Consider the following 27,757-nt stretch of genomic DNA (forward strand, 5'->3'; position numbering starts at 1 on the left):
AGAATAAAATAAAGATTGCATAACCACACTGGTCAGAGGTGATTGCTGTTAATATCTTGCTATACGTAATTCTCCTGCCCTATTTAAAAACTGCGTATAGATAAGTCCATTTCTTACAAAAATGGGATCTCCGTGTTCATACAGTTTTGTTACCTGCTTTTTCCTTTCAACAATGTAATAGAAACATTTTCCATGCCATTAAATATTCTCTGACTAAGCATTTATTTTTAATGTGGGTGCCTCTGGCTTGAACAGCAGCAGTTTTCAATACTGCAGAGAGCTATACTGGGTGGATTTGAGTAGATTTTTTTTCTCACAGTATTATGATGATGTTTAAATGGTGTATCTGTGAAAATATCCCTGACCACCCGTTCCTGGATAGGGAAGAATGTCCAGCCATTCTTGATTTGCTCACACCCTGTAAAATATCCATTCCTCATAGCCACAGGGCCTTTTTCTGGATGGTAAAATATGCTGGGACTGAGGGTTCCAGTGTACAGACCAGCAGTGAGTGTCTGGCTGATTGAGAGCTTGTCAAGGGGACATGGTTACACGGGTACACCCCATCTTTCAGGGCGGCTGAAATGTAAATAACCATTGTAGGTTCCAGGCTGACATATATTACAGGGAAGATGTGAGAAACATGCAAATGTTGTAGGTTTCAAAAGCAGATAGCCTACAGCAGGAAGTAGGGACTGCCTTCAGGATGTGAGGGACCCTTGAGCCAAGCCCTCAAGGGCAGGTACGGTTTGGAGAGACAGAGGGCAGTAGACGTTTGGGTAGGCACTGGTCTGCTAGTGTTTAATGAACATCTACTGTACACCTGACAATAGGCAGATGTCATGGATATGACAATGAAGAGACATCAGTGATCCCTGGCTCCTAACAGCTTACAGCTTTGTAAACATATGGCACAATTCAGAGTGATAAGCGGTCCAGTAAGAGAGCATCCTGGGTGCAGTCATAGTAATAGTAAATGCTCAGCAAATGTTCACTATTGGGTGTTGTGCATTTATCATTTCATTTAGTCCTCCCAACAACACTGTGGAGTAGATACTATTATCCCCCCTCTTTCACAAATGATAAAAGTGAGACTTCGTGAGAGTAACTCGTCCACGGTCAACACGTGCAGCTGGTTGGTGGTGTTCCCTTCATGATGCACTAATCATTTTGCAGGCATCCTCTTCCTTAATCCTCATGACAGCTTTTCAAGGTAGATGATGATACACCCATTTTCAGAGGCAGTATTGGAAGCACCAAGCAAGTTAAGTGATTTGTCCAGGTCCACACAGGTAGTAAAGGGTGGGACAGGGCTGCATCTAATGCTGTCTGATTCTGAGGGCCACACCATCTCCACACCTCGTTATTATGACCTCAGCAAGAGGTGGATCCTGGCTGGTCCAGGGGACTGTTACTCACCAAGATTCAGAGTTTCCTAAGGCTGAAGTCACACTCGATCATTCTTTCCAATTTTAAGTATTTATTAGGCATCTTTGATGTCCAAGAACTATACTGATGGGCACAGAGTCACAGCCATTGAGAAGCTTACAGGCTAGCAGGGAGCTAAATGTGCAATAGGGATAAGGTGGGTATTTATTAAACGTAAGCATGAATAAGGCACAGTGTGAGTACAGAAAAGTAGACTCCAAAGTAGACGTGGCAGAATCCGGACAGGCTTCACAGAGGAGTAACGTGGGAGCTGAGACTTAACCGATGAGTAGGTGCCTGCCTGGGGGACACGTGGATGGAAGCCGTCCTAGACAATGGGAACAGTGTTTGCGGAGGCATAGAGGTGAAGAGAACCTGGCAGGGTTAAGAAACCATGGCCAGCGATTAAGTATAGCTGGGCTAACGAATGAGGGGAGGCGTGGTAGGAAATGCGATTAGAGGGGGACAAATCTCCAAGGGCCTTCAAGTGCCAATCCACAGAGCTGAGACAGGGTCCTGGTAGCAATAAGGAGCTGTGGAAAGATTTAGAGCACAGCAGCAGTGATCAGCGTTGAGTGTTAGAAAGATAATTGTCATGAAAATGCACTTGAGGTGGTGAGATGGCGCTCAGGGAGACCACAGAGGCTTATTTTTTGTGCCTTGAACTAAAGGAGAAGTAATGGGAATGGAAAGAAGAGGATAGATATAAACAATTTAAGGGGGTGGAATTGATCAACTTGGTAATTGATTAAATTGGGTCTGGGTAGGTCCTAAGTCTGAGATCAGTGCACCACCCAGTTTTCATTTCTGTCCATTTCATTACTTTCCCGTTTCTTTTATGCTCTCTTATTAAAAGTTCCATGGGGTTGGAGTTAACTATAATAAGAAGTCTGAGAACTGCCAAATGTTTGCATTGATTGCTGGGCCAAATAGCAACACTTAGCATCCCTGTTAGGTGACAGATCTCTGTTTGTGGGAGTCAGTATTTATAAAAGAAAGAAAAGTGCATTCTACATAGAAGGGGTCATTTATTCTGTTTATTTTTTAAATACTTTTATGTTGTTAAAATCCCAGCCTTTGATTTTTAGGTCTATAATGAAATTTGGGCAGATGGGATTTCAGCTGGCATTTAATGAAATATGCATTTTATTTTTTGTAAGTTGATGAAAACCTTTTTCTCTTTTATAAAAATCACAACTATATTCATTCATCCATCCAACAAATGAATATGGGACTTTTGGAAGGCAGGTATGGTCTCTGCCCTCATAAAGCTTATAGTCGAGTCATCTCTCCAAAACTACATCTTCAGCATTTGCTCCTATTTTAAATAGGTGCTCACTGCCTTGAATATCAATAGAGCAGAATAGCAAGAATGTCAGAAGTCAGTCCTCAAGAATTACTTACAGTGTTTTTAAAATATTTCAGACTTAACTCTCCATCCCACGTGCCTCTACCTCAGGACCTTTGCACTTGCTGACTCATCTGCCTGGATTGCTCTCTCCCAGGGTATCTTTGTGGCTCCTCCTTGGTCTCTTCATGGCTCTGATCAGATGTGACCTTCTTTGAGCCTCCACCCTCACTCCAGAACTCTCTATCCCCCTTCTCAGTTTTTTCCCATAGCATCTATCTCTATTGGTTTTGTTACAATCTGTCTCCTCAGCTAGAAGATAAGCTCCATGAAGGGGTGGGGGGCGTCCTTTGTGACTTTTGTCTGCAGCTCTATCCCCACCAGCTAAACAAACACATGGCTCTCAGTTGGCCCTCAGAGAACATTTGAGGAATAAATGAATGAACCCTCTCTGAGTCTCAGGTTCTCAGCTGCAGCCTGGGGGCGGGGGGAGGGCTTGCTGAGATGTGAGTGAAAGGAGAGCAGCAGAGTGTCAGGATGCTTGGCTCCGGTGTGGGGGGGTGGGGACCACGGCCGGCGTCGTGGGCAGGTCAGGCTGCTTAAGCAGGACAGCACTCAGGCAATGTCTCTCTGTCTTTATACCGATGTTTTCTGGTTTTTACACAGCTCTTGGCTTAATACGTTTTTCTCCATTGGGCCCAAAATACAATTTAAAAGGGGAAAAAAATATTCTGAGGGTATAGATTTAATGTCATAAGCATCACTTTGGAGAGGTTTTGTGTTTATTTTGTCGTTTTTCTTTTTTAACACTGTAACTTTTAAAACGTAAGGTATTTCCTCATAACCCAAGGCATACATTTTTCTAGTAGGAAAAAATAGTAAATATAGATAACCCAAAACAGGGAGGAAAAAAGAATATGTATCTTTAATTCCATCATACTGACCTAACCATTGTAAACATTGTGTGTGTGTGTGTGTGTGTGTGTGTGTATGGATGGATAGATAGATATAGAGATGGACTTTTAAACATATATATATATATATATATATATATATATATATATATATATATATATATATATATATATATAAAATCTTCCACTGGCCAGTGGTTACAGCTGCCAGTGCACCATATGCTGGGCCGGTCCAGGTGGCCTTCCCTCCCTCAGTGTCATGATGCTGCTAAACCAGGACCTCTTTCCACCTTCCTGCACCCTATAACTCCTTCCCAAATTGCTCCAAAGTTTGTATTCTGCTATCTCAGGAAATAGCAGTCAAAGCGAGACACAGTGACCCACGCTCAGACAAGGGCAGTGGGAATAGCGAGGATGGGATAATGTGAGATTCTTTTTTAAGAGAGAGTCAGAGGGGATGAGAGAGGGTACCAGGGCCTCCTAGTATGGTGGCCTGGGTGGAGGAGGACCCCACAAACCAGGACAGGGAAGGAGTGTGCTTGGCTCGGAAGATCCTGAGTTTGCTTTGGGACGTGCTGTATTTGCAGTGCTTGTGAAATGTTCAGGTGGAAATGTCAAGCAAGCAGTTAGAAGTGTGTATCTGGGAATTAGGAGAGATTTGGACCTAAAAGAGACAGGTGGTAATTGAAGCTGTCAGAATCAGTAAGGTGGGAAGAAATGAATCTGTGGGAATACCGGGGTCTCCAAGAAGGCAGACATGTAGAGACTTGGTAGAGAGTGTTCAAAGAGCTGCCCATACCTGGCGACTGATCCAAACAAAGCTCCGATCCTTCCAGGCCCAGCCCATCCAGGGCTGGTGTGAACAGATGGGAAATGGGTTCCCATATGGAACCCATGGGCAACCACCAAGAGAGGCTGTGAGGTGACAAGGGGACCCCAGAGTGTAGCAGTTACGAGTGTAGGCTGTGGACCCAAGAACTTGCGTTCCAGTCCCGGCTCCGTCATGGAAGGGCTGTGTGTCCTTGGGCGACAGAATCCTCACCAATACAGTGGGAGCTACAGTCTTACCCTCCTAAGGGGGGGTGGGTCACGAGGATCTGCAGAGGCAAGGCACACGAAGGGTTAAGCACCATTTCCAGCACATAGCAAGTGCTCGATGAGGGACGTAGCCATGATTATTAATAATGCCTGATGGTCTGAATGGGACCCAGCTGGACTGGTGAGGAATGAGTACTCGTGGCCTGGAGCAGAGAGGGCCGTCCATAGGTTGGGGTTAGAGCCAGGAGGGAGCACGAGGCACAGAGGTATGGTCTCATCCCAGGGCTGAGGTCTGACCCCCATCGGGACCTGAGCTGAGGCTCTGGGATTCCCTCTCGGACATCTCTGTAGGCAACAGAGCTCAATTCCCCTCTACTTTGAAAAGGGCACTGGAGAGGAGCTGGAGGGAATGCGGAACACTCTATTTATTGTTATTTTTAAAAAATAAAATGGAAAGGAGCCCTCCAAGGGCATGTTCACGGGTTTTATTATTTGTGAGGAAAAACACACTTGGCCTTATCAACATTCTGTCCGTCTGCGAGGCTGGGCCGGCAAAGGGCAAGACCAAATGTTAAGTCGTAACATTTGACTCCTTGCTCAGCTAACATGCAAGGGTGTTAATAGGCTCAGCTCTTGTCAGCCGAGCCAAGACGATTTCAAGACCAAAATGAATGACGCAGCCAAGATCACAAAAGAGCCGCCTTGTGCGAATGGGGCAGGAGATCACGATGCGCTGGGTGGTCTTGTCCAAATAATGCGGGAGGAGGTGAGCAAGAGGACTCACTGTTCCAGGCATGAAAGTGACAGGAGAGCCTTCCAGAATAATCCACGGCCGGGTTATCCTTGTTGCCTTTTCTCCCTAGTAGTATGAATTCGCTTTTGGAACAACAGCAGTGGCATAATTGGGATCCATCTTGTATGATTTTTCCTCAGATGATTTAGAATTAGTTCAGTCTGTCTTCAAAGAGGATAACCCAATGACAGCATACAAGGGCTATCCTGAATTGCTTTCCTGTCCTCGGGTGGGGTGGGTGGGGGTCAGTGGCCGATTCATTACTCTCTCAGTGGGGTCCTTTGTTTCTAAAGCTACCTGGGATTATTACAGCAATAGAACTCTAAAGCAAAGTAAGCTTTGCATAAAAACGCATTTGGCTTCAGAGAAAACATACAATACTGATGAAAAGTAACCCTGGATGGCAGATTCCATTAAGAGGTCACGTCTGCATGGGAGCAGGCTCTAGGAATCGGGGATGGATCAAGCTTGACAAAGGCCGCTTAGACTGTGCTTGTCTAAGGGGAGGAGGTAACACTGATTAAATGTCTGAAATTAACAGGCAAAAGGCCATTAACATGCAGAGAACCAAGAGTAGGCAAAGGTGGTAAAGCCGCAATTGCTCCAAGTCGTAGGCATTTAGAACCTAATTTTAGAAACACCCTCCAACCGTCGGTGGGCTCAGGTGCTTTTGTCACTGGGAGTCAGTAATTGAATTTTCTGGACGTTTTGACCAATATGCATCTTTGTGAAGCTGATTACACAGCAGAACGCAATTTTTAGCCTGACTTTAAAAGCATTACCTTCTGCTGTGTGATTAGAAAACATGCAGAGAGTGGCGCCCTTCTCACTGCACTTGATCTGGGGGAGAGGAAAGGAAAAAAAACCCCTTGCTATTCTATGTCACCTAGTAAGATTCATTTAGATTCTATGCAGATAATTTAATAACAGATTTTGTAAAACCTTAACATAAGGAACCACCATAAAGCGTATTATCTTTTATTACCCATACAGAGAATGACATTTTAGAAGGTAATAAATCGAAACCCAAGAAAAGCTATTTGCTTTCGGAGACTGCTTGGCGGGTGACAGGGATACCAGTTTCCCGATTTTATACTGTGGCACCTATGACTCCCCAGGGTCACCTGAGGCAGCCCCCAGATGGGTTTGCTGAGGCCTGTCTGAGCAACATTCCCTGGCCCTCTCTTCTTTTTTGAAAGGTCGTTCCCATCCAGACCTCACTGCTGAGCATTGGGTTATCCCACCTTTACCAGTCCCCCTTCTGTCTTACACAGTCGGGATTTGTGACAGGCCAAGAGCTGAGCCTGGGCTTGGGACCTGCCTTGCGGCATCTGCCATGAGGTGGGAGAGAGCTCACCCCACCAGCATCAGAGAAGGCCAAGCCTCCCTTGGCATGGATGCCTCTCTAACAGGGAAGGACTTTCCCTGCTCGCTCCTGGAAATCTAGAGCCTTATCACCGTGCCCTACCCTGCACAACCCAGCCTTCTAGAGATAAGCTCAGCCCGTCCAACCTTGCCCAGGCCCTGCCTTAGGACCCACAACTGCTGCAATGCAGAAGAGCATCCCTGAGGCCAAGTTTTCTGCATACTGATCCGCATCACCATCCTTTGATTTATTCATTCGTCAAATGTTAACAGAGAGTACCAGACACTGGGATGGCTGTGTGATTTTTTCCCGAGAGGGTTTAGAATTCAATTTATTTTCAAAGAGTGTAACCCAGTGGCCACATAAAGGCAGTATTTTGGGGCCTCCATGTCTCAGAGGGCAGGTGTCAGGGATATGGCAGGAGTTAAGTTAGAGACAGGGTCCTTGCTTCCATCGACAGCTATAGTGAATACTCGGAAAGTGACTGACATATTGAAAACCATATATTTTGAAGAGAAAACTCTCCAATAAACTGATCTGGTATTTACCACTTTGTAGACGGGAAGAAATTCATCTCCTCTTCCTAGTGGACAGAGTTGTAGGAAAGGTCTGGTTGGGGTTACGCTTCAAAGGATTGAAATGGAAATATTTTCCAGAGGAAAGATAGTGGATGCTATTCTGGGAAGGTGGGCAGTCCTGGGAAGGGGGCAGCTGGGAGTGAAATGAAGGTGGCAGCTGGTAACAATGAGCAGCACATGGGACAGGGAGGCTGGCGAGCATCTTGGCTCTGCAGGATGCTTGATGAGCACTCTCCAGAGAAGCTGTATCCATTCCCTACAGCTGCCATAGCAAGACCACAAAATATGTGGCTTAAACAACACACATTTATTATCTTACAGTTCTGGAAGTCAGAAGTCCAAAATGAGTTTCACTGGGGTAAATTCAAGGTGTCAGTGGGGCTGATTCCTTCTGGAAGCTCTAGGGAAACATTTGTCCCCTTGCCTTTCCCACCTTCTAGAGGCCACCTGCATTCCTTAGCTCATGGTCCCTTCCCCCATCTCTCCATCTTTAAGGCCAGCAGTGTACCATCTTCTTCATCATCAAACTTCTCCCTCTCTCTCCCCGCCCCCCGCTCTCTCTCTCTCTCCCTCTCCCTCCCTCCCTCCCTCTTATAAGGAGGAGGAGGCATTGTTGCATTGAGGCATTGTTGCATCTCCTTCTCTGGCTCTCCCACCTCCCTCTTATAAGGACCCTTGTAATTACTTTGGATCCACCCGGATAATCCAGGATAATCTTCTGCTCTCAATATTCTTTACTCAATCACATCTTCAAAGTCCTTTTAGCCACATAAGGTACCATATTCCCTGGTTCCAGAGATTAGGACATGGACATCTTTGGGGGCCAGTATTCTGTCTACCACAGAAGGTATGAAAGCCTCTAGGACCAAAAGCTTGATGGCATTTAGAGCTCACTTCCACTGTGCCCTGTGCTTGACTCATGAACCTGACACTGGGCATCTAACAGGTTAATCACAGAGACAGACATGTGAAGGGAACATTGCTGTGTCATTAAGTCAACCAAGAAGAAAGCATTCCCCATAACATACACACAGGACTAATGCAGAGGAGGAAGGAATAATTCTGGGAAGAGCAGAAAAGCTTTAGGAGGGAAACACATCTAAGTAAGGTTTATAAGGATGAGTAATTCTCCAAGGGGGTGGAGGGAGTCATGGGTAGGGAGGGCCTCCCAGGCAGAGGGCGCAGCATGAGCTAAGGTGTCAAGGAGTGAAGAGCCCAAGATGCTGGGATTGCATGTAGTCCAGTGTTACAGGAGTGCAGCGCTATGATTGAGGAGGTCTGGGAGATCAGGCCAGGATGGGGGTGTCTTCTGTGCTTTAGGGGCTTGAACCTTATCCTGTAGCTACCGAAGGGCTACTGAAGCATCTTGAGGAGGGTCCTGTGGTCAAGTGGCAGTTTAGACAGCTCACTGTATCTGGCTTTGGGTGGAGAGGGGTCTGGAAGAGAGCAGAGGGAACCAGTCTGGAAGCTGTTGTAGTAACTCAGGTGAGAAAGGATGAGGACTCGAAGTCATGTGACAACAGGGATGACGGAGAAAAGAGGATGGACTCAGGAGAGGTTGGGGGGGCGACATCAGGAACACTTGATGATGTGCTCTTTGAAGTGAAAGCGGGAAGAGCTGAGGACACCTCCCAGGCGTTCAGCTGCAGGAGATGCCTCCAAGAGGAAGGCCGTGTTGCAGGGACGATAACAAGTTTTGTCCTTGGTCCATGAAAATTGAGGGAGAACATCCAAAGGAGACATCCAGAAGATGAAGCAGGCTCGAGGGGCAACCACAGTGTTATTTAATGCCTTACTGGGAGTACATTTTTTCTAGAAAGGGGAAAAAAAGGAAAATTCCACGGAGAGAGAAACTTTGGTAAACTATGTTTCTGTTTTTCTTTTAAACTGCATCATAAACAGGTGAGTTTTAAGTTAAAATAAGGGTGACCTGCATTTCATCAAGTGTTCATTCAAAACGATGCTAATCAAAGTGCGATCCTCAGATCAGCAGCGTCAGCATCTCCTAGAAACTTTCTGAAAATGCACATCCTCAGGCCCTACTCTGGACCTCATGAATCATTAGCCCTCTGAGTGGGCTGAAAATCTGTGTTTTAATGCACCCACCAGGGAATTCTGATACAAGCAAGTTCCAGAAGCACTGACTGAGACATTCTGTCTTAAGCACCTACTATGTACTGGGCATAATGTTGCCATGGCAATTCAAGGCCAAAAGTTTAGAAGAAACAGGCTAACACAGTAAACAGTGACTGTGAAAATATATAAAAAGGACAGAGAAAGAGCACTTTAATTTTATTTTATTTTCCTTCAAGTTTTAGACGTCTGTACTTCCTTGTCTCAATGAAACAGATTAAACCAAGCAATTCTTTAGCATGTTCAGATCTGCCCCAAACCAACCATATGCTTCTTGGGATTCCCTAACTCTGTTCCCTCAGGCTGGGAGCTCCTTGAAGGTGGGATGGACTAGATGATGTCTGAAATACTTTCAAGAAACAATGGGTTGTGTCTCTTCTCATCACAAACCTTGATTCCAGCCACACTAGTGGCCCTGTGTTAGGTGGACCTCCATGCTGGTGCTCAGGCTCCTTTTCCCTCTCTGAATTCTCTGCCCTCACAGCCTCCTTCAAAGCTCAGCTCCAGCCTGCATTATCCTGAAGCCACTTAAAAACCACAGTAGCCCTCCCAGCTGCACCATTCACATCTGAAGCTATTGCATACATGTTCAGCACACACTACCTGGTGCCTTGTGGAGCCACTTACACATGTTTTACCTTCAGCCAAGCCATGAGTTCCTTGCAAGTAGGGAATATATTTTAACTTCTTCTTGTTCCCAAGGTGTCCTGACCAGAATCAGAATCAGTCTTCAGTTCTTATTAAACCATTGAATTTAATAGTGTTTTAGGATTAATAGCTTCTCATCTTCTTCCACAGAAATTCACTTCCACATCAAGACCCCATTTCTAATCCTATAGTAGGAGACTCTCCTCTGCAGGAATGTCTCCTTCCTCCCCCCACCAAGGTCTGGGCTAAGTGGCCTTTCTTTTGCAATAACCACAGCACTCTTCTTACTCCCGTCTCATTCTGCTGAAATTACCTGGGAATTACCTAGCACCAGGTTTGTCTCCCTTTACTTGTTACTGCTCTCTAGCACAATGCCTAATGCATCGTAAGTGCTCGGTAAATATTAAATAAAATTCATGTCGCCTTCCTGAGCACCCCATGTCCTGACCCCCTTCTCATAGACCTTAATTGGTACACTTCGAATAACACTTATCTCATCATACCTTACCTACTTGCTTTCATTTATCTAAAAATGGACTGAAAGCAGCATCTGTATCATTCATCGCATCCTCGCAGAGTTACTTGAACCTAGTAGACACTATATACATGTTTCAGTGGAATCAACCTGAACGTCAAATATTTACCGCCTTGGGTCTGAAGGGTGTGATTTTTCCAGGTATGTTATGAATGCCTTTGGCATTTTATTTGCCGTGACTCATCAGTAACATCAGAAGAAGTACACTTCACATGGAAATGTTTTATTTGAGTTTGGTATCCCTCAACCTGAGATCTATCACTTAGGTTATTCCAACTGCATGTGTCTTAAGAGGCTGTGCTTATTTCCCCTGCTGCTTCCCCACGCTGCTGGCTTTGTCAGCAACCAGTAAATCTGGGGAAGTGAGCTATGCCTTCTCCTTTATCCACCACACCCCAGCCGAAATGAAAACACAGCAGATGACGGCCAAGTACATGAACGCTCACATTGGCGGTGAGCGGCGAAGTAAAAGGAGGCCTGAAGACAAACACGAGTCAACCCGACTTGCCGTGTTGCATAGGAAGATGGAGAAATGTCACTCGCTGTCTGCAGTGGGCAAAGGGCACCTTTTACAAGGGGATGTACACGGTTCCTGCTGGATTTATGGACTACCTTTCCCCAGTGTTATGTGGCCAGAGTGGATAAATCAAACTCCAGACAGACAACAACTTGTTCTGCTCCAGATAATGTTTTCACCAATCTGCTTGCAGTATTTATAGACCAGGTGTCAGGTGCAGAAGAATGGGGTCCCTGTTCAGGTGCCATATCACAAGGAGTCTCAGCCTATCCGAGCAAAGCTGATGAGTAAATAAATAAACAAATTGCATTACCTCTTTCCCATAAATCTCATATTAATATTTCTCATTAACAATACCTTCAGTGTTAGACAACAAAAGGATTTATTGAAAAAGACTCTTACAGATTTCCTTGACCCTTAAAGCACAGTTTATAAGCTGGCGCCAACTCTTACCAGCTCATAATAACTGATTGTGTATATCACTTTCCAACTATGTACTCTATGACATCATGTTGGTAGCTTGAAATCAGCCATGGTAAGAGTATTTAAACCACCAAAACTGACAAATGCTGCAAATCAGGCACCTGTGCTGTCAAACATTTACAGGCACATCACTCTTTGTAATTCATTATTTTATAAAAAATGTATCTATAAGTGACTAATTAGTGCATAACAGCCATGTGCCAGGCACTGAATTAGTAGCTGGGAGATAAAACTTTAAACAAGACAAGATCCCTGACCTCATGGAGCTCAAGTCGTCAGGGTCAACATAGCCAATAAACAAGTAATCAATAAATGAGAATATTACAGACTGTGATAGTGCTGGAGAAAAACTGTATTCATTATTTATTGCAGCATAACAAATTATTCCAAAATGTAGTAACTTAAAACAAGAGATATTTCCTATCTCACAGTTTGTGTGTTCAGGAGCCTGGGCATGGCTTAGCTGTGTCCTCTGCTCGCTGGACTGTCACAGAGTTGCAGTCTATGTGTTGGTGCAGAATTTGCAGTCTCATCAGAAGGTTTGACTGGGGAAGGATCCACTTCTGGGCTCTTCAGTGGTTGCTGGCAGCATTCAGTTCCTTCTGGCTGTCCCTGGAGGCCATCCTAGCTTCTTGCCACATCCTTAGAAGACTTTCCAAAGGTTCTACTACATAATAACAGCAGCCATCTACACATGCCAAGCTCCATGCTTGGCACTTTACCTTACCTATTTTAATCCTCACTTATCCTAGAAGTATTATTATTCTCCCCTTTGAACAGGTGAGGAAACTGAGGCAGGGAGAACTTAAGTAACTTGACCAAGTTCACTCAGCTACTAAGAGGTGGAGCCAAGGTACCAGTAATTGATCAAATGCTGATTGTCCTTCCCTAAGTGTCGGCTACCCCATTATGCAATAAGGTCCCTGCCTTCATGGAGCTTCAGTGCAGTGAAGGATGACCATCAGAAACGAGCAGGAATTCACCTAAAGGAGGAAGTAGAGGTGGAAAGGTCAAAAGTAAGAAAAAGTGGGTTACAGTAGAAGGAAATCCAGTCTGGACAAAGTGAGAAAAGAGGTACGGAGGGCAGTTCAAGATGAAGCAAGAGGAGGATGGGGTACCACATGGGTTAATGGCAGAACCTTTCTCCATGTAACATTTATTCATTGATTTCCCCCCACAGCTACCATTATGGTTGTTATTAGTGATAAATGTTCCATTAAATGCTCATTCGTATGGCAGTCACGGTAGCTGTGTAAAGCATCAAGGGTCCAGTGATTGATTACATGCCATATTTAGTGACATAGCTTGATTCCTTTTTTTCAAGATGGAATGTTTGCTTTTCAAATCAGTGTGATCAGTGAACTCAGCCCGTGTCTGTGGAGATACACCTGAGGCTTTTTCTTGCAGACACACCATCTTCCTTTGGTTTCTAGGATATATATTAACTGGTAACAAGTAGACACCCAGGAAGCGATGGCAAATACAGTAGAAATGCACAGCTGCAGAATTCAAACCAGGAGAGCAGCTTGACTCTTAGATGTGTCTTACAGATCAGATAGCTTAAAATAAAATCACAGCGGTCAATTTCATTCTCCCAGTTTTGACACAGTGCTTCTCTTTGTCAAAATACAGTCCTATCTCCTTGAGCTGGAGTTCCCCAAAGGATAAGCCATTCCCTGAGAATAAATGGCTCTGGTTTGGAAATGCCAATGATATGCTCAGACCTTTGAGATGTAATTTAGTTCAGGGAAACAGTAATATATCATCATTATCAATAATGAAAGTAAATCACCCAGCTTGCGTGCTGCATACTGGCTAGGTGTTGGGGTCAAAGGCATGGTCCTTGCCCTTGAAAACTTTGTCATCCACTTAGGGAGATAGTAAATGGGCATTCAAAATAAGACCAAACAGGAAACATAGCCTTCAAATTAGTCAGGGTAGGCTAGGCACTGTAATAAACTTCCCTTAAACCTGAACAACAGCTTGTCTCTTGTTCACCTCTCAGTCTAAAGCAGGTCAGCAAAGGGTCTCTGTGCCATATAGTCATTTGGAGATCCAGGCTTCTTCCTCTTTGGGAATAGAAAACACGGAGGATTACGTGGGATTTTTAGGGGCCAGGTCAGTCCATCACTTCTGCCCACATTCCATTGGCCAGAAGTGGCCATGCAAGTTCCTCTTACAGTCTAGCTGTATGCCCTTCAATCCAAAGAAATAGGATTGGGTAAACAAGTAACATTGTCCTCACCACAGTTTCCTCTGATGGCAAGAAACCGAAATTGATTCTGGCTGACTTCAGTGCCAAAAAGAATCTCCTGAATAAACACTGGGTGTGTTACAGAATCCAGAGGAGAGTTGAAGTCAAGAGCCAGCACAGACCCAGATCTCAGAGGCAGAGCTTGCATCTTTCTGGTTAGAGCGGTGCCTTCCGTGTAACTCAGCCGGAAAGGCTCTTTCTGTTGGAGTTAATCATACCCATCTCCCCTCTGAGCCTTGAACCAACTGAGAGAAATAAACCCAAGAATCAGATCTTGCCAAGGAGAGTGCAGCTTGGCCTTTAGAGGACAATGAGCTTCCTACCCCCTGTTGAGTTCACCCACCAGTGACAGAACAGCTGGATGGCTGAAGGTCTCGTCCCCCAGATGGGGTGCATCCCGTATGGGCAGAGAAGAGCACCAGGGTGGTAAGTGTCCTCCCAGAACATTCAAGAAGGTAAAATCCTGGACTTCCCTGGTGGCACAGTGGTTAAGAATCCACCTGCCAATGCAGGGGACATGGGTTCGAGCCCTGGTCCGGGAAGATCCCACATGCCGCGGAGCAACTAAGCCCGTGCGCCACAACTACTGAGCCTGCGCTCTAGAGCCCACGAGCCACAGTTACTGAGCCCACGTGCCACAACTACTGAAGCCCGCAGGCCTAGAGCCCGTGCTCCGCAAGAAGAGAAGCCACTGCAATGAGAAGCACACCCACTGCAACAATGAGTAGCCCCCGCTCTCTGCAACTAGAGAAAGCTGGCGGGCAGCAACGAAGACCCAACACAGCCAAAAATAAATAAAATAAGTAAATAAGTTTATTAAAAAAACAAACAAAAAAAGAAGGTAAAACCCTTCTGTTGGGCCCAGGAGCAGCATGGGAGAGGCAAGAGGGTTTGCCCTACGTTCTGTCTCCATGATGCCTGGTTTCACATTTCATAGAATCTGATCATTGCACCTGGGGTTAGGGAGTTAACTGTGACTCGCTCAACTGTTGTGAGGGAGACAGACGTGCATGTGGCCATCAGGGCCTATTCCTCTGCATCAATGTTTCTTCCCAGACGATGGGCAGCTGTGGGCTGCCTAGGACCCTTCTCCAGCAGAGTAACAAAGGCAGAGTGACCTCTGAGCGGTGTAGAAATGCGCATGTGTATGTATATTTCAAGTAAGAGGGATTGGGGCAGACTTCCTAGAAAAGGCTCAGCTGGAGTGGGAGGCAGGTCAGAGGTGAGTGGAAGGTTTTCCAGGTGTGTAAGAGCAAGGGGGCTCATACATACGCAGTTTTTTCTCTAAGTCTTCCATATTTCAGAGGAGGTGCTTTTATCATTGGCTGCTCGGTTTTTATTACTTTTGTCATTGTGAAAGCAATTATGTTTATTATAGAAAAATCCCCAAATACTCATAGGCCAGTGGACTTCTTATCTTCAAGTTGCTTTTCAAAGTGGAAATCTGGAAACAACTCAAACAAATGACCGTACAATAGGGAATGATTGAATAAATTATGCTGGTCTGGAAACAACTCAAACAAATGACCATCCAGTAGGGAATGATTGAATAAATTATGCTGGTCTGGAAACAACTCAAACAAATGACCATCCAATAGGGAATGATTGAATAAATTATGCTGGATCCATACAGTGGACTGCTATACAGCTGTTGAAATGAATAGATCTATAAGCAGAGGTGAAAGTGATATGGTAAGATGGATTGTACAGCGGTGTGAATGCTATCATTTGTTTAAATATATGTGTATCTAAAATGTCTGTCTGTGTGTGTGTGTGTGTGTGTGTGTGAGTGTGATATGTAGGACAAAGGAAGGAGACACCAGACTACTAACAACATTTACCTCTTGGAGATGGGGTTGGGGGTGGGTAGAGAGGAATGCTCACTTTCCACTTTAGAAATGACTGGATCGTTTCTATTTTCCTTACAATAATTGGATATTCTCTGACAATACAAACATATTCTTTGGTAGCCTTAAGTTTGGCAGAAAATTGAGACTTTGGAACATCTCATCTCAAACCTTGCAATATATCTAGTTCATAGTCTAATTGATTTTCCACTAGGTTAATCAATCGAGTTCCCATTGCAGTCATAAAGTTTTATTTATATGAGGAGACAGGAATTGGCTGGTTCATTTTTTTTAATTATTTATAAAATTTGTTAAACTACAGGAGAGTTAAGCCAACGTGTCCTTCGTTTGTGCCAGCGAAAGAATTTGTATGTACCTCTGCTTAGCTCTGACTCTATTTTGTTACAGTTATATGTGAACATGCCTGTTGTCAACTGTAAACATCTCTGAACCCCTTAAAGAAAAGGACCCTTTTCCCATCCCTATACCCCCAACACCATATTTAGACTCGATGTTCAATAACTTCCAACTAAAGGAATGCATGAACTAATGAAAGAAAAAATTACAATAACTCTCTTTGGTCAAAAAAAATATTTCTGCAGAGGGGAAAATTTTAAAAGGAAAAACAGTGTATTCGTGAAATTATTGGAATACTCTTGTGAAGAGCCTATTGTGATACTCTAGTGTGATGCAATCACTCTTACACTTTCTTGCAGATAACCAGATAATTGATCATAGCAATCGTTGCAGTATTAGTCAGAATTCCCTTGTTGCTTCTCATAGAACATCTCAATTAAATGTCTTAAGGAAAGGAGAAATTTATTAGCTCATAGAACTCACAAATCTGAGGGGTAAATTCTGGCTTCAAGAATGACTATTAAAGAGCTCAAATTAGGTTAAAAGAACTCCATCCCTACCTCTCAGTTCTGTGTTGTCTTCTTTCTCAGGCTGCCTTTCTCTGTGTGGTTGCAAATGGTCACCACCAGCTCCAGATTTTGGTCCTACCACCTTCAAGTCTAACAGAAGGAGGAGTTCTTTTGCCTACAAGTTCTAAAGAAATATGTCCTAGAACTGAGTTTCAATCCCAGGTGGCCTAACTTGGGTTATGTGCCTATCACATGGCAATGGGAATGGGAGGCCCTGATTGTACAAGCCTGAGCTACATGACCATCCCTAGTCCAGGGATAGAGTCAACCCTACCTGAACTCCACATGTACTAAGAGTGTGGAAGGGATGATACCCCCAAAGGAAGTATAGCATCAGTACCAGAGGAGGATGGGATGGACGCTTGGGAAGGCAGGGCAGCACATATCCACTAGGGTTAGCGCTTGAAGCTACCCTGGGGTGTGTGTCCACAGCTACCTTCACTGCAAGTTGGAGAAGGGCAAGTGCTGTGAGAAATTTACATCCTTGTTCGACAGCCATTATAGAATCACGCTCATCCCCCAATGTGCTTCATGGGGCAAGGTCAGCTGTTCTTTAACGACAAGCCATGCCTGGGGTCATAAACTAAACATCCTGATAGGAATGATACGAAGATCGGTAAGATCTTCTTGAAAGCAATGTTGAAATATCAATAAAGACTCTTAAAATGTTCATACTCTTCAGCCTAATAATTCCACTTCCTGGAATCTATCATTTTTTTTAAAGTCAAAATACATTGAGAGCTTCCTGAATAAAGATGTTCATTGCAGTGTTATTTAAAATTGTCAAAATTTTAAGAAGACTAGAAATAACCTCAAGTCCTATTAATTGAAGATGATGAAATAAATTATAAATTATGCATATGATTATATTTTATGCAACCCTTAAAATAATATCAAGGAATTATGGTGGTAAATGATATTGCATGAAGGAAATGATATTAAGTTTCCATCCCCACAGCCAACTCTAGTCTATGAATAGTGACTGTCTTGCCTTGGAGAGATTCCAAAGACACATTTATGCACAACAGGTAAGAGTGCTATGAAAGGCGCCTGCCCTAGATGGAGGGGGGCACACAGCGTCAGCCCGAGCAACATGCATGTCCCCTATCCCGAGTGATAACCCAGATCTAAATGTCATCTTCTGTTGTGCTTTTGCTTTGTAGACTCTGGAAAATCCCAAGTATGAATTGATCATTGAGGCTCAAGATATGGCTGGACTGGATGTTGGATTAACAGGCACGGCCACAGCGACAATCATGATCGATGACAAAAACGATCACTCGCCTAAATTCACCAAGAAAGAGGTAAACCCCTGTTGAACGCCAGCCTTGTGGTCATGGCCGTGATTGCTGATTAACATTAATTCAGTGTACCACAGCCCTAGCCAGCTCCCTGCTTGGGACATCAAAACCCTCCTTTGTGGAGAGAAGATGGTGTCTTGCTGGAATACTTTTTTACATTTTTATCTTTTTTTTTTTTTTGTAAAGCTGAAAATACCAGAGCATTATGAAAACAAAAGCATTGAATCTTGTTAAAGTCCATAAGAAGACAACTTTGAATGCCAAAGTGCCATTTTCATAGTTTTATTGGTGTTATTTAGTGCTGAATTGTGTGAGTCCTGTTGTGATTTTTTTTTCTTTCTTATCATGGGTAGTCTTTTATATAACTAAAATTCATGGCCAACATTTTACATAATGAAACAACACAAAATAAGAAATCTGTAAATTATCAGAAATGGGACAAGGACATCAGAAAATAATACATTTTATATAAATTATAGAGGACAGTTACAATGAAAACCCATTTCTTTCCTCTCTAACTCAATTTTACAAGATAAAGTCAACACATATTATTCTGCGGACTAAGAGTGTATAAACACTCTGGCTCTTTCAAAAGACAGTGGTCAAAGACAAATGTTATCATGTCATATATTGTTCCTAGTTCTTAACTGGAGTTGAGCTTCCTTTCATAGTCTTCTTTAGGTGATGGTAGTTTGGCAAGATTTCCATTAGGAAATCCGGCTGTAGTGTCTGGGGCTGTGGTCGCTCAGTCTGCACCCGACGAAGGTAGTCTGCACCGTAAATCACTGTGTTCTCAGGGGTGACTTCAAACGTGTTCAGGTTGCAGCAGGCCCCGATGATGCAACCACTTGTCAATGTTACGTCTCTGCCTACATACGCTTTTGATTCAATAACATGATTATCTCCTATTTTCATGGCTTGGGAATAACAGCCACCTTCAAACACATTATTGGTGCCAATGATCATAGGTTTGGGCTCTGGATCTTCAGCATCAGGAGTGATATTTTCAGGGTGAGCATTTATGATGAGCACCTGTTCTTCTATTAGGTTACCTTCGCCGATCACTATGGGCCCGGCTTCCGCAATGATTCGTGCTTTAGGGTGGATCACTGTCCTGGGTCCTATAGTTACATCACCCTTAATTTCACTCTCTACACACACAACTGCTCCAGCTGCAATCTTCACACTTTTTTGAGTCTTTTCTGCCATGGTTTGGGCCTGACCTCCCTATTGTGATTTTAGCATAACAATAACTATTTTTTTCAGCAAGTACAGATTGAGAGGCCAGACGGAAAAGCATCAAGAAGGTAAAGCAGATTTTCTTGGCCATAGCAGGGTGGCCCAGGAGCTTATAAATAACAGCCAAGTTAGCTTGTCTGGGAGAGCCGTTACTTATTCGTGGCTCCTGTGCTTTTATGATTGTGGATCGTGCTTGCTGTTTCCCATTTTTTCCAATGGAGCAATGTTCGGGGACAGGCTGAGTATGCAAGATTTCATCCAGCTGCTGAATCTGTATCGAGACTAGGAAGTCACTGGCACTGTGCATCTGATGGAAGTGTGCTACCGTCATGGTGTCTTTGGGGGTCAGGACCAGAGCCAAGGACTTGACGCCCCTCTCACTGAGCAGGAGCGTAGCATCAGTAGTGACAGCCCCGTCGTTTGCCAGACCTTTCCTGGACGTCCACCACCACCACGGGCTCTCTACCCTCGATCCATTGCCTCATCTGACCGTGTGAGGTTGGATTCGTGAGCCACATTTTTTACCCAATGAGAGTGCTTATTTTAAGCTCAGAGAATCTAGATCTCCAGGGTTATAGGCAGAGTAAGTGCCAGAAATGGGATGTGAGCACAGCTCCCTGTTTACCGTGCTCTCAGCTGCAGTGCTTTGCTTCCAAGGGAGCCGTTGATATTTTCTGAACGCCTCCCGGGCGTTCAGAAAAAAGATCTGTGTCTGGATTTGCAGTTGCCCACCCCTCTCTCAAGTGTCTCAGGGCTGCCCCAGGTGGCCCTTCTCAGCCCCTGGCTCCGCAGTGACCTCTCCACATTAGCAGCCCTACACGACCCATTCAGGAGCTGGAAGTCTCCCCCTCTGCCGGTGGTGTCTTAGACACTCAGGATTCTAACCTCAAAACAACAAAGTCGGGCCTCCCTGGTGGCGCAGTGGTTAAGAGTCCGCCTGCCGATGCAGGGGACACGGGTTCGTGCCCCGGTCTGGGAGGATCCCATATGCCGTGGAGCGGCTGGGCCCGTGAGCCACGGCCGCTGGGCCTGCGCATCCGGAGCCTGTGCTCCGCAACGGGAGAGGCCACAACAGTGAGAGGCCCGCGTACAGCAAAAAAAAAAAAAAAAAGTCCACGTAGCTGATACGGTCTATTCTGTTGCTCCCATGACACTGTTTCTATAGCTGCTAATGCAGATTGCTTATTATTCCCATGTTTCTCAAACTGTGTTCCAAGAAATTAGTTCCACAAGTAATTATCATTATAGGGCAGGGGGTGGGGAGAGATTTCAGGGTCAGACAGATGTGGAGAACACTGAGATGAATGGTGTGAAAGATTTCTTTTACTGTAGGACTTCTGGGTACCTTTAAAATGCTTTGTGTTTCTCTAAGGGGGGTAGGTGTGGTCTGTAGGGTTTCTCAGACTTATTTGGCCTGGGAATAATTTTTCCATCTCACCATGGCTCATTGAGCTGGTATTCATGGGATATTCATTGGGAGATATTGGTTTATCTGCAGAATTTCTTACAAACCTCTTTCAAAAGAATAACTCAAGGCACAGTGTAATATTCAATATAGACATAGTAATGAAAATAGAAATTGGATAACCCCAATCTAAAATAAGAAAACCTATTAACATTACCAGGTGGGTGAGATTAATTAGTTATTTCAGTGGAGCCTAAACTAAGCTCAGAATTATGTAACTAGTTATGGACTAAATACTGTGAGTGAGAGGCTTTTGTTGTTGTTATTAATACCAATGAATTCAAGGAAAAATTTTAACATAGATCTTAAAGTAAGAGACCTTAAGTAGTATAATGGAAAATGTATTCATCTGTGAATATTGGCAAAAGCACAAAACTCTCTTCAAATGGACATTGGGGGATTCCCTGGTGGCGCAGTGGTTGAGAATCCGCCTGCCACTGCAGGGGACCTGGGTTTGAGCCTTGGTCTGGGAAGATCCCACATGCCACGGAGCAACTAAGCCTGTGCACCACAACTACTGAGCCTGGGCTCTGGGGCCTGCGTGCCACAACTACTGAAGCCTGCACGCCATAACTACTGAAGCCCGCGCGCCTAGAGCCCCTGCTCCGCAACAAGAGAAGACACCGCAATGAGAAGCCTGCGCACCGCAACAAAGAGTAGCCCCTGTGCACCACAACTACTGAGCCTGGGCTCTGGGGCCTGCGAGCCACAACTACTGAAGCCTGCACGCCATAACTACTGAAGCCCGCGCGCCTAGAGCCCCTGCTCCGCAACAAGAGAAGCCACTGCAATGAGAAGCCTGCGCACCGCAACAAAGAGTAGCCCCTGCTCACCACAACTAGAGAAAGCCTGCGCGCAGCAATGAAGACTCAACACAGCCAAAAATAAATAAATAAATAAATTTATTTTAAGAAAAAAATGGACATTGGACAATGAGCTTGAGATTCCCTCAGGGCAGAGCTGATGTCACAACTCATATGGAGATACAAGTAACAAAACGAGAAAAATGGGTAGCTAGCAAGTACATCAGATTCTCTCTCTTAGATATTAGGTATCCCATAGGAGTCTTTGCCAGTGTTGGATAAATCAAATTCACAATTAAATTTTCTAACATGTTCCAGGATGGCTGATGTTCTTTGTCATTGATTCATACATTTTGGACACCAGAACGCTAGAGGCAGTATAACAGTGATGTGAAGGGCTGGGCTCTGGACCAGAACTGGATTCATGTCACACCTACCAGCCACGGAATCTGAGCACGTTCACCGTCTACATTCTCGTTTTGTCACCTGTTCATGGGGCTGATCATAACGCCCACCTCATTGGGTTTTGTGAATGTCAAATGAGCTGAATGGTGAAGAGAGCACTAGTGCTTGTCACCTCGTGTTCTCTGGCGTGTTGGCGACGGGGATATGGTGGTAATTTAGAAGGTGGTAGTGAGGACAGTGATGACGAGGATAGTGGGACAAAGGCAGCGGCGAGGAAGGTGGTGAGGAAGGTGGTGGTGAGGAAGACGGCTGCGGTGAGCAAGATGATGATATGATGGTGACGATGTTTCTAAAATTCAAAAGGCCAACTGACGTTCTTATCTAAAGGGCCATCTCCCCTCCATGTTGAAAGGCTGCTGTTTTCCTTGAAAGCGATCTTTGAACCTGCTCAATCACTTCAAAATACGTGATTAAGACCCTCAAGTTCCAGGGGAGGAGTAATTCTGGAGGAGAGGTGGCAGAATCTGTAAAACTCATCACTGTGGGCAAAAGCAAAGAAGGCTAAGAGGAACCTGTTTGGCGGAAAAAGAGGACTGTTAAGGACTCAGCCCAAAGGTAGTGGTCTTGGGTGTGGAAGTGGTCAAACAGGATGAACTAGGAATAGAGAGGAAACATGGATTCTGTGATCTTAAAGATGAAATAATTTTCAGAGATGAAGATCAAGTTTCAGTCATCCCAGAATGGAAATGGTGGTCATTTGGGCTTGAAGGTATCTAGAAACCTGTCCAAGAAGATGTTGTCTTATGTAAGTTTCTGCATATATTAGGACATTTCTTAGGAAATTGATAGAAGTATATGGTTCTTATCTTTTTTAAAAATTCTATTTTACATGGTCTTCCATCTCCAGAGAGGTGCATTTTTTGATCTGTTTAAAAGAGGAGTTTCAGTTAGCCACAAATAACGCACAGGAAATAATGTTCTGTTAAATGAGTTAGAGGTACAGTTTCTCTCACATAGAAGTCCGTAGGTAGACAGTCCCAGGCCAGTATGGTGAGACCATGATATTGTCAGTTTACCATACTCCTCTTATCTTTCTTCTCTGCCTTCCCTAAAGCTGCCTCATGGTACAATAGGGTCACCGCAGTGCCAGCCATCATGTCCATGTAACAGGTAGAAAGAAGCAGGAAATGAGAGGAGGACCTGCCACCTAAGTAAACGTCATTTAAAAAGATTCCCCAGAAAGTCAAATGACTTACATCTCCTTAGCCTTCCTGATCTGTGAGGGAGACTGAGAAAAACTCCAACTGTCTTTAGTTGGCAGGTTGCAGCCCTTGGTAATATAAGGGTTGTTACTAAGGAAGGAGATATTTTAAAGGGCATTTTAAACAGCACATTCTTAGTGCAAACTAAGATCTTTTGTTCCCCTTGTGTTTATTCACACTGACTGTAAGCTTGCTGAGAAGCAAAGCCCACGCCTCTCTTATTCTCTGTTGCATTCCCAGTTGGCACTCAGTAATTCACTCTCTGCCGAATGTTTCCTGAAGGTGATTTTAACTGGAGAACAGTGTCACTGGATATGATGAACCAAGTACTTTAAATTGTTACTGACACATGAAATCAATTTTTAGTCATTGATTTTCATGAAAATTTGGGTTAGAAGCACTAGTCTCCCTATGGAGAGTCTTCCCTGAGTTTTCCTAATAGCTTTCACACGTGACTTTAACTGTTAGTTTATGTTTACATGTTAGTTGTGACTTTTCTAGATTAGGTATTTGGAAATGATTTTAGGAAATCTAATTAAACTTTCCAAACCCAGAGTTTGGATTATACTTAAGAATCTCAGTCCCATTTAGAGCAAAATGACTTGTCCATTTCTCTCTCTAAAGTTGCTTTTTTTTTTTTTTTTACGAAAAGACATGTGATTTGTACTTATAGCATAGGCGTTGCTCAACACATACTGACTGAATAACTCATTTTCATGTAAACCCCAGGTCATGAGGATTAACAAACTTGCTATTATTTTTAAAATAATGTGTTTGCAAATGATTATAAGGTTTTTAAATGAGTTTTCATTCATTTATTCAGTCAGTTGCTTTTCAGATTTTAATTAAAATGGCAATTGTTAATGAAGACTGAATAACAGGATTTTTTTTTTTTTTGGCTATTTGATGAATTCTTTCTAAAGTAAATGTTTCAGTGTTCAAGCTATAACATTACAATACATGTAGTAAAAATGGCATAAATCTTAAAAGGCCCTGTCTTCCTGGAAGATGAGAGATGGGTAAATGCTTTGATTTTCATAAAGGGGTGAAGATAAATGGTGTGAGCTGGCAGCCGGCAAGGTGAAACTGAACCGCCAGCAGCTATTTGCATTAAGTTCTCAAGCGGGTGCTGGGGTCCAGTCTCCAATTCCCAAAAGTCTTCAAGGACCTTAATGCTTGAGGAGTCTTAGTTTTCTTTGGACTGTGAGCTTTCATAATAAAAATATTTTCTTAATTAACTGCCTAATTCGCCCTATAGTACTTTTTCTCTTACATGTTTGACTGAAAACTCTATGGTCTCTTCTTTATATAATAATTATGCAAAACCATTTTCTATAGAAAGAGAGCAAAAAGACTAGTCTTTCCTGTAACAGGGTTGATAGAAATTTGCTCTGTATTATGGAGAGTTTAGAAACATTTTTTCACCTTTACCACATTATTTCATTGTTGGAAAACTCATGTAAATTTTGAGAATTGTGGTTAAATTTAAGGAAAACTCTATCAAGTTTCATATATATATTTTTTATATATGTATGTATATATACATATATATATGAGCTCTGCAATTTCAAATGTTCTTGTATAAAGACTAATCTTTAAATTGACATTTGTTATTCGTGTCACCCACATCCTTGTTTTGAGACATATAAGAGTTTTATATTGTCTTTATTGATGTTGGTATTGCAGGTAAATCACAAGAAATTTAAATCTTTACCAATGTGTTCATTATGACTCACTTCTCTTCATTAGTAAGCTTATCAATCAAGGAACTATTTTATTTCTTACATCAGAAATTTACTTTTTCCTCTTAATGAAACATCTGATGCAAGATGATGTCAGGATAACATTTGTTTTATTCCTTAACTTTATCATTTTTGCTTTCTGTAAACCAATAAGAGTAGAAAAGGATGACTTTAAATCAGTCTAGGATTGAATTAGTTCATCGTTGAGTTTCAGTCTTACATGAGGGCTATCGTGGTTTCCCTTACTCCTGGGTACAGCCTTTCTGGGGCCCCAGCTGAAAGATGGGTATTTTTACAAGGGCCCTTCCGCCTTGGACACCCTGAATTTCAGTGGTCTTGTCATCCGCATGAGACTGCTGAAAGCTCTGCTCAGCTTCCTGGTCTCTTAGCAGCACTTTCTTCTCAGATTCTTAGCCTTTGTCCCTGTGCCTTTATAATTTAGAAACTGCGTTAAGGGTAAAAGTTCCATAAAGTATTGGCTTCACTTCAGTAAACTTCCCTTCTCAACAGGATCCTGGATTCTCAAGTTCTGGCTGTCTTCATAGCTCTGTAGTGCTTTCAAATAGGTGGGGGGTTTTGTGTGACGTCTGTATTCTTGAGCTATCCTATATTGAGTTGACATGAGTATGGGGAGTTTTCTGAACTCTTTTGGATCTTTTCATTTGTTTTTGGTAGTTTGATGGCCCCGGGTATAAAGCTCGTAAATGTACCTTTGTGTGCCAAAGGTCTAACTGAAGTGAATGTATTTATCCACTCCTCCAGGATTCCATGCAGTATATTTGAGTGCTTTAAATGAAACTCTCCATAAGAGTTTATTTCCCTTAGGAGAGACCTTTAAATTCAGAGGTGCCTGTGTCTAAACACTGACCACATAATTACATATGCTGCTTGCTCAATAGAGATTAATCCAGAAAACCAACCACATACTTCTTAGAAGATTGAACCCATTTCATTTATCTGACACAAGTGACTTTTCTGGAGGGTGGAGTCCAAACATACACTATTGGGATCTTTATCCCATGCTTTGGGTGGTGGATGGAGCTATCCCAATATGTTCAGAAAGGGAATATTTGGAGAGAATAGAGCAGTGTGATTTCAGTGCACGGATACCACCAATTCCCAACTGTGCAAATGGTCACATCCCTCCAGATTACATCACTTCCTGGTCCATCTTCGTCCAGGCCAACATCTTGTCCAAGGACTCCAGGAGCCGTCTATTGCAAATTGCATTCCCGGCTTCCCATCATATAATTGAAGAAGGGTTGGCTGTAAAACAGCCAACACCCACATTCCCCATTTATCTTCACTTGGAAGGGGTGAGTTCATTGCTTTCTTCTCCTGCACCAAGATCGTAGAAAAACATGAAATCATCAACTAAATCTCCTAGTGTTCAAATTTCAGAGGTACTTGAAACAGCAGGTCTACAGCTGGATTTCTCGACTAAAAGAGAGTGAAGGGAAACATTTGTTCAAATGTAAGCAGTGCTCTATAAATAGAAGCCATCATCCAAACAAGATTCTTCCTGCTAAGGAAAAGGGTAGTGTGTGCTTTCCCAGATTTAATTGTTCAAAGACAGCAGGATGAGAAATCTTGCATTGGCAAAAATGCCCGTGTCGCTTATACACTGCGTTTGTGATGTCAAAACATCTGGATTTGTTAAAGTGAAAAACTAATCTACCCTGTGGCTGGTTCTTCAAGCCCCTTGTAGAGGTAGACCAGATGGCCAGATGATTTATTGCATTAATTGCTCTTTCGTAGTTACACTCATGATGCGTTGATCCCTATCGTCCCTGTGTGAACCTCTATGCAGATTCTGTGCCTTGGCTAACCCTCTGGTTATGCTCAGAGGGTCAGCAGCAACTCAGTGACAATGAAAGCAATTTTTTACTACCTCTGGTGGAGTCTCACCACTGAGCCTGTCTCCCAACATCGTTTAGATGCTTTGATATTTAGGGACAGGTCCTTTTCATCACTGCCTCTGGGACTCAGCACAGGGGCAAGATCAAAAGTTTAACTAGAGATGAAATTATTATTCATGCAGTAAATCCTTTCTACCACCTGTTGTGTCTCGGCTTCTAATATACTATTCAATATTATTGCAGTTCCATATTATATACAGGGTTGCATGTACACCATCATATGTCGTTATGTAATATTCTGTTATGTATTCTATTCTTTTCTAATATGTACCCATCCTAGTTTGCACTTATTTTATTCTAATAATATATAATATTCACCTTCCAATGTGCCATACGGTTAAGTTACTTGTTTGCTTATTCTCAGTCTCCCCAAATTAGAATGTAAGCTCCACGCAAAAAGGAACTTTGTCTCTTTTGTTCCCTGCTCTGGCCCCAGCACCCAGCTTTGGAACATAACCAAATAATGTGCAAAGGAGTGAATAAATTATAAATGTTTGAGAATAAGCAACAGAGGCCATGGAAAAGTTAGAGAGTGATGTTGCTGAAAGGGGCTTTAGAAAGAACCTCATCCAACCCTCTGGTTTTAGAGCCGAGGGAGGCTGCTCAAGGCTGATTGCAGATCCCAGGCCAGCCTCATTGTGGCACAAAATACTGCTGCCGGTGAAAAACCAGGGCCCTACTGTAGCACAAAGTCATGAGGGACCCTAAGGTTTCTCATTTTTCTGTGGTGCAGAGAGCTGAGAGGGTTGGAGTTAAATTCCTTTCAAGAAGCGAATAAACAAATCTGCATAATTGCAGAGAGCCCTAAATCTA

At 43.4% G+C, this 27,757-nt stretch overlaps 2 protein-coding genes across 2 annotated transcripts in view; one reads left to right on the top strand and one right to left on the bottom strand.

Moving 5' to 3' along the window:
* The window catches only part of CDH13 (cadherin 13), a 1,057,374-nt gene that overhangs the window by 883,844 nt on the left and 145,773 nt on the right, over positions 1-27,757 (top strand). The window contains exon 8 of the mRNA XM_060083563.1: positions 17,972-18,112. Within this exon, the coding sequence (XP_059939546.1) occupies positions 17,972-18,112 (141 nt within the window). The remainder of the gene's footprint in view (positions 1-17,971; positions 18,113-27,757) is intronic.
* On the bottom strand, positions 18,746-19,330 carry LOC132480454 (dynactin subunit 6-like). Its single transcript, XM_060084701.1, has one exon. The coding sequence runs from the start codon at positions 19,316-19,318 to the stop codon at positions 18,746-18,748; it is 573 nt and encodes a 190-aa protein (XP_059940684.1). The 5' UTR covers positions 19,319-19,330.

This window comes from Mesoplodon densirostris, chromosome 19, assembly GCF_025265405.1.
Source record: "Mesoplodon densirostris isolate mMesDen1 chromosome 19, mMesDen1 primary haplotype, whole genome shotgun sequence".
Taxonomy (NCBI): Eukaryota; Metazoa; Chordata; class Mammalia; order Artiodactyla; family Ziphiidae; genus Mesoplodon; species Mesoplodon densirostris.

What these genes read in the sequence shown, in the direction of transcription:
- LOC132480454 (XM_060084701.1), bottom strand. Translation starts at nt 19,318, where the DNA reads ATGGCAGAAAAGACTCAAAAAAGTGTGAAGATTGCAGCTGGAGCAGTT.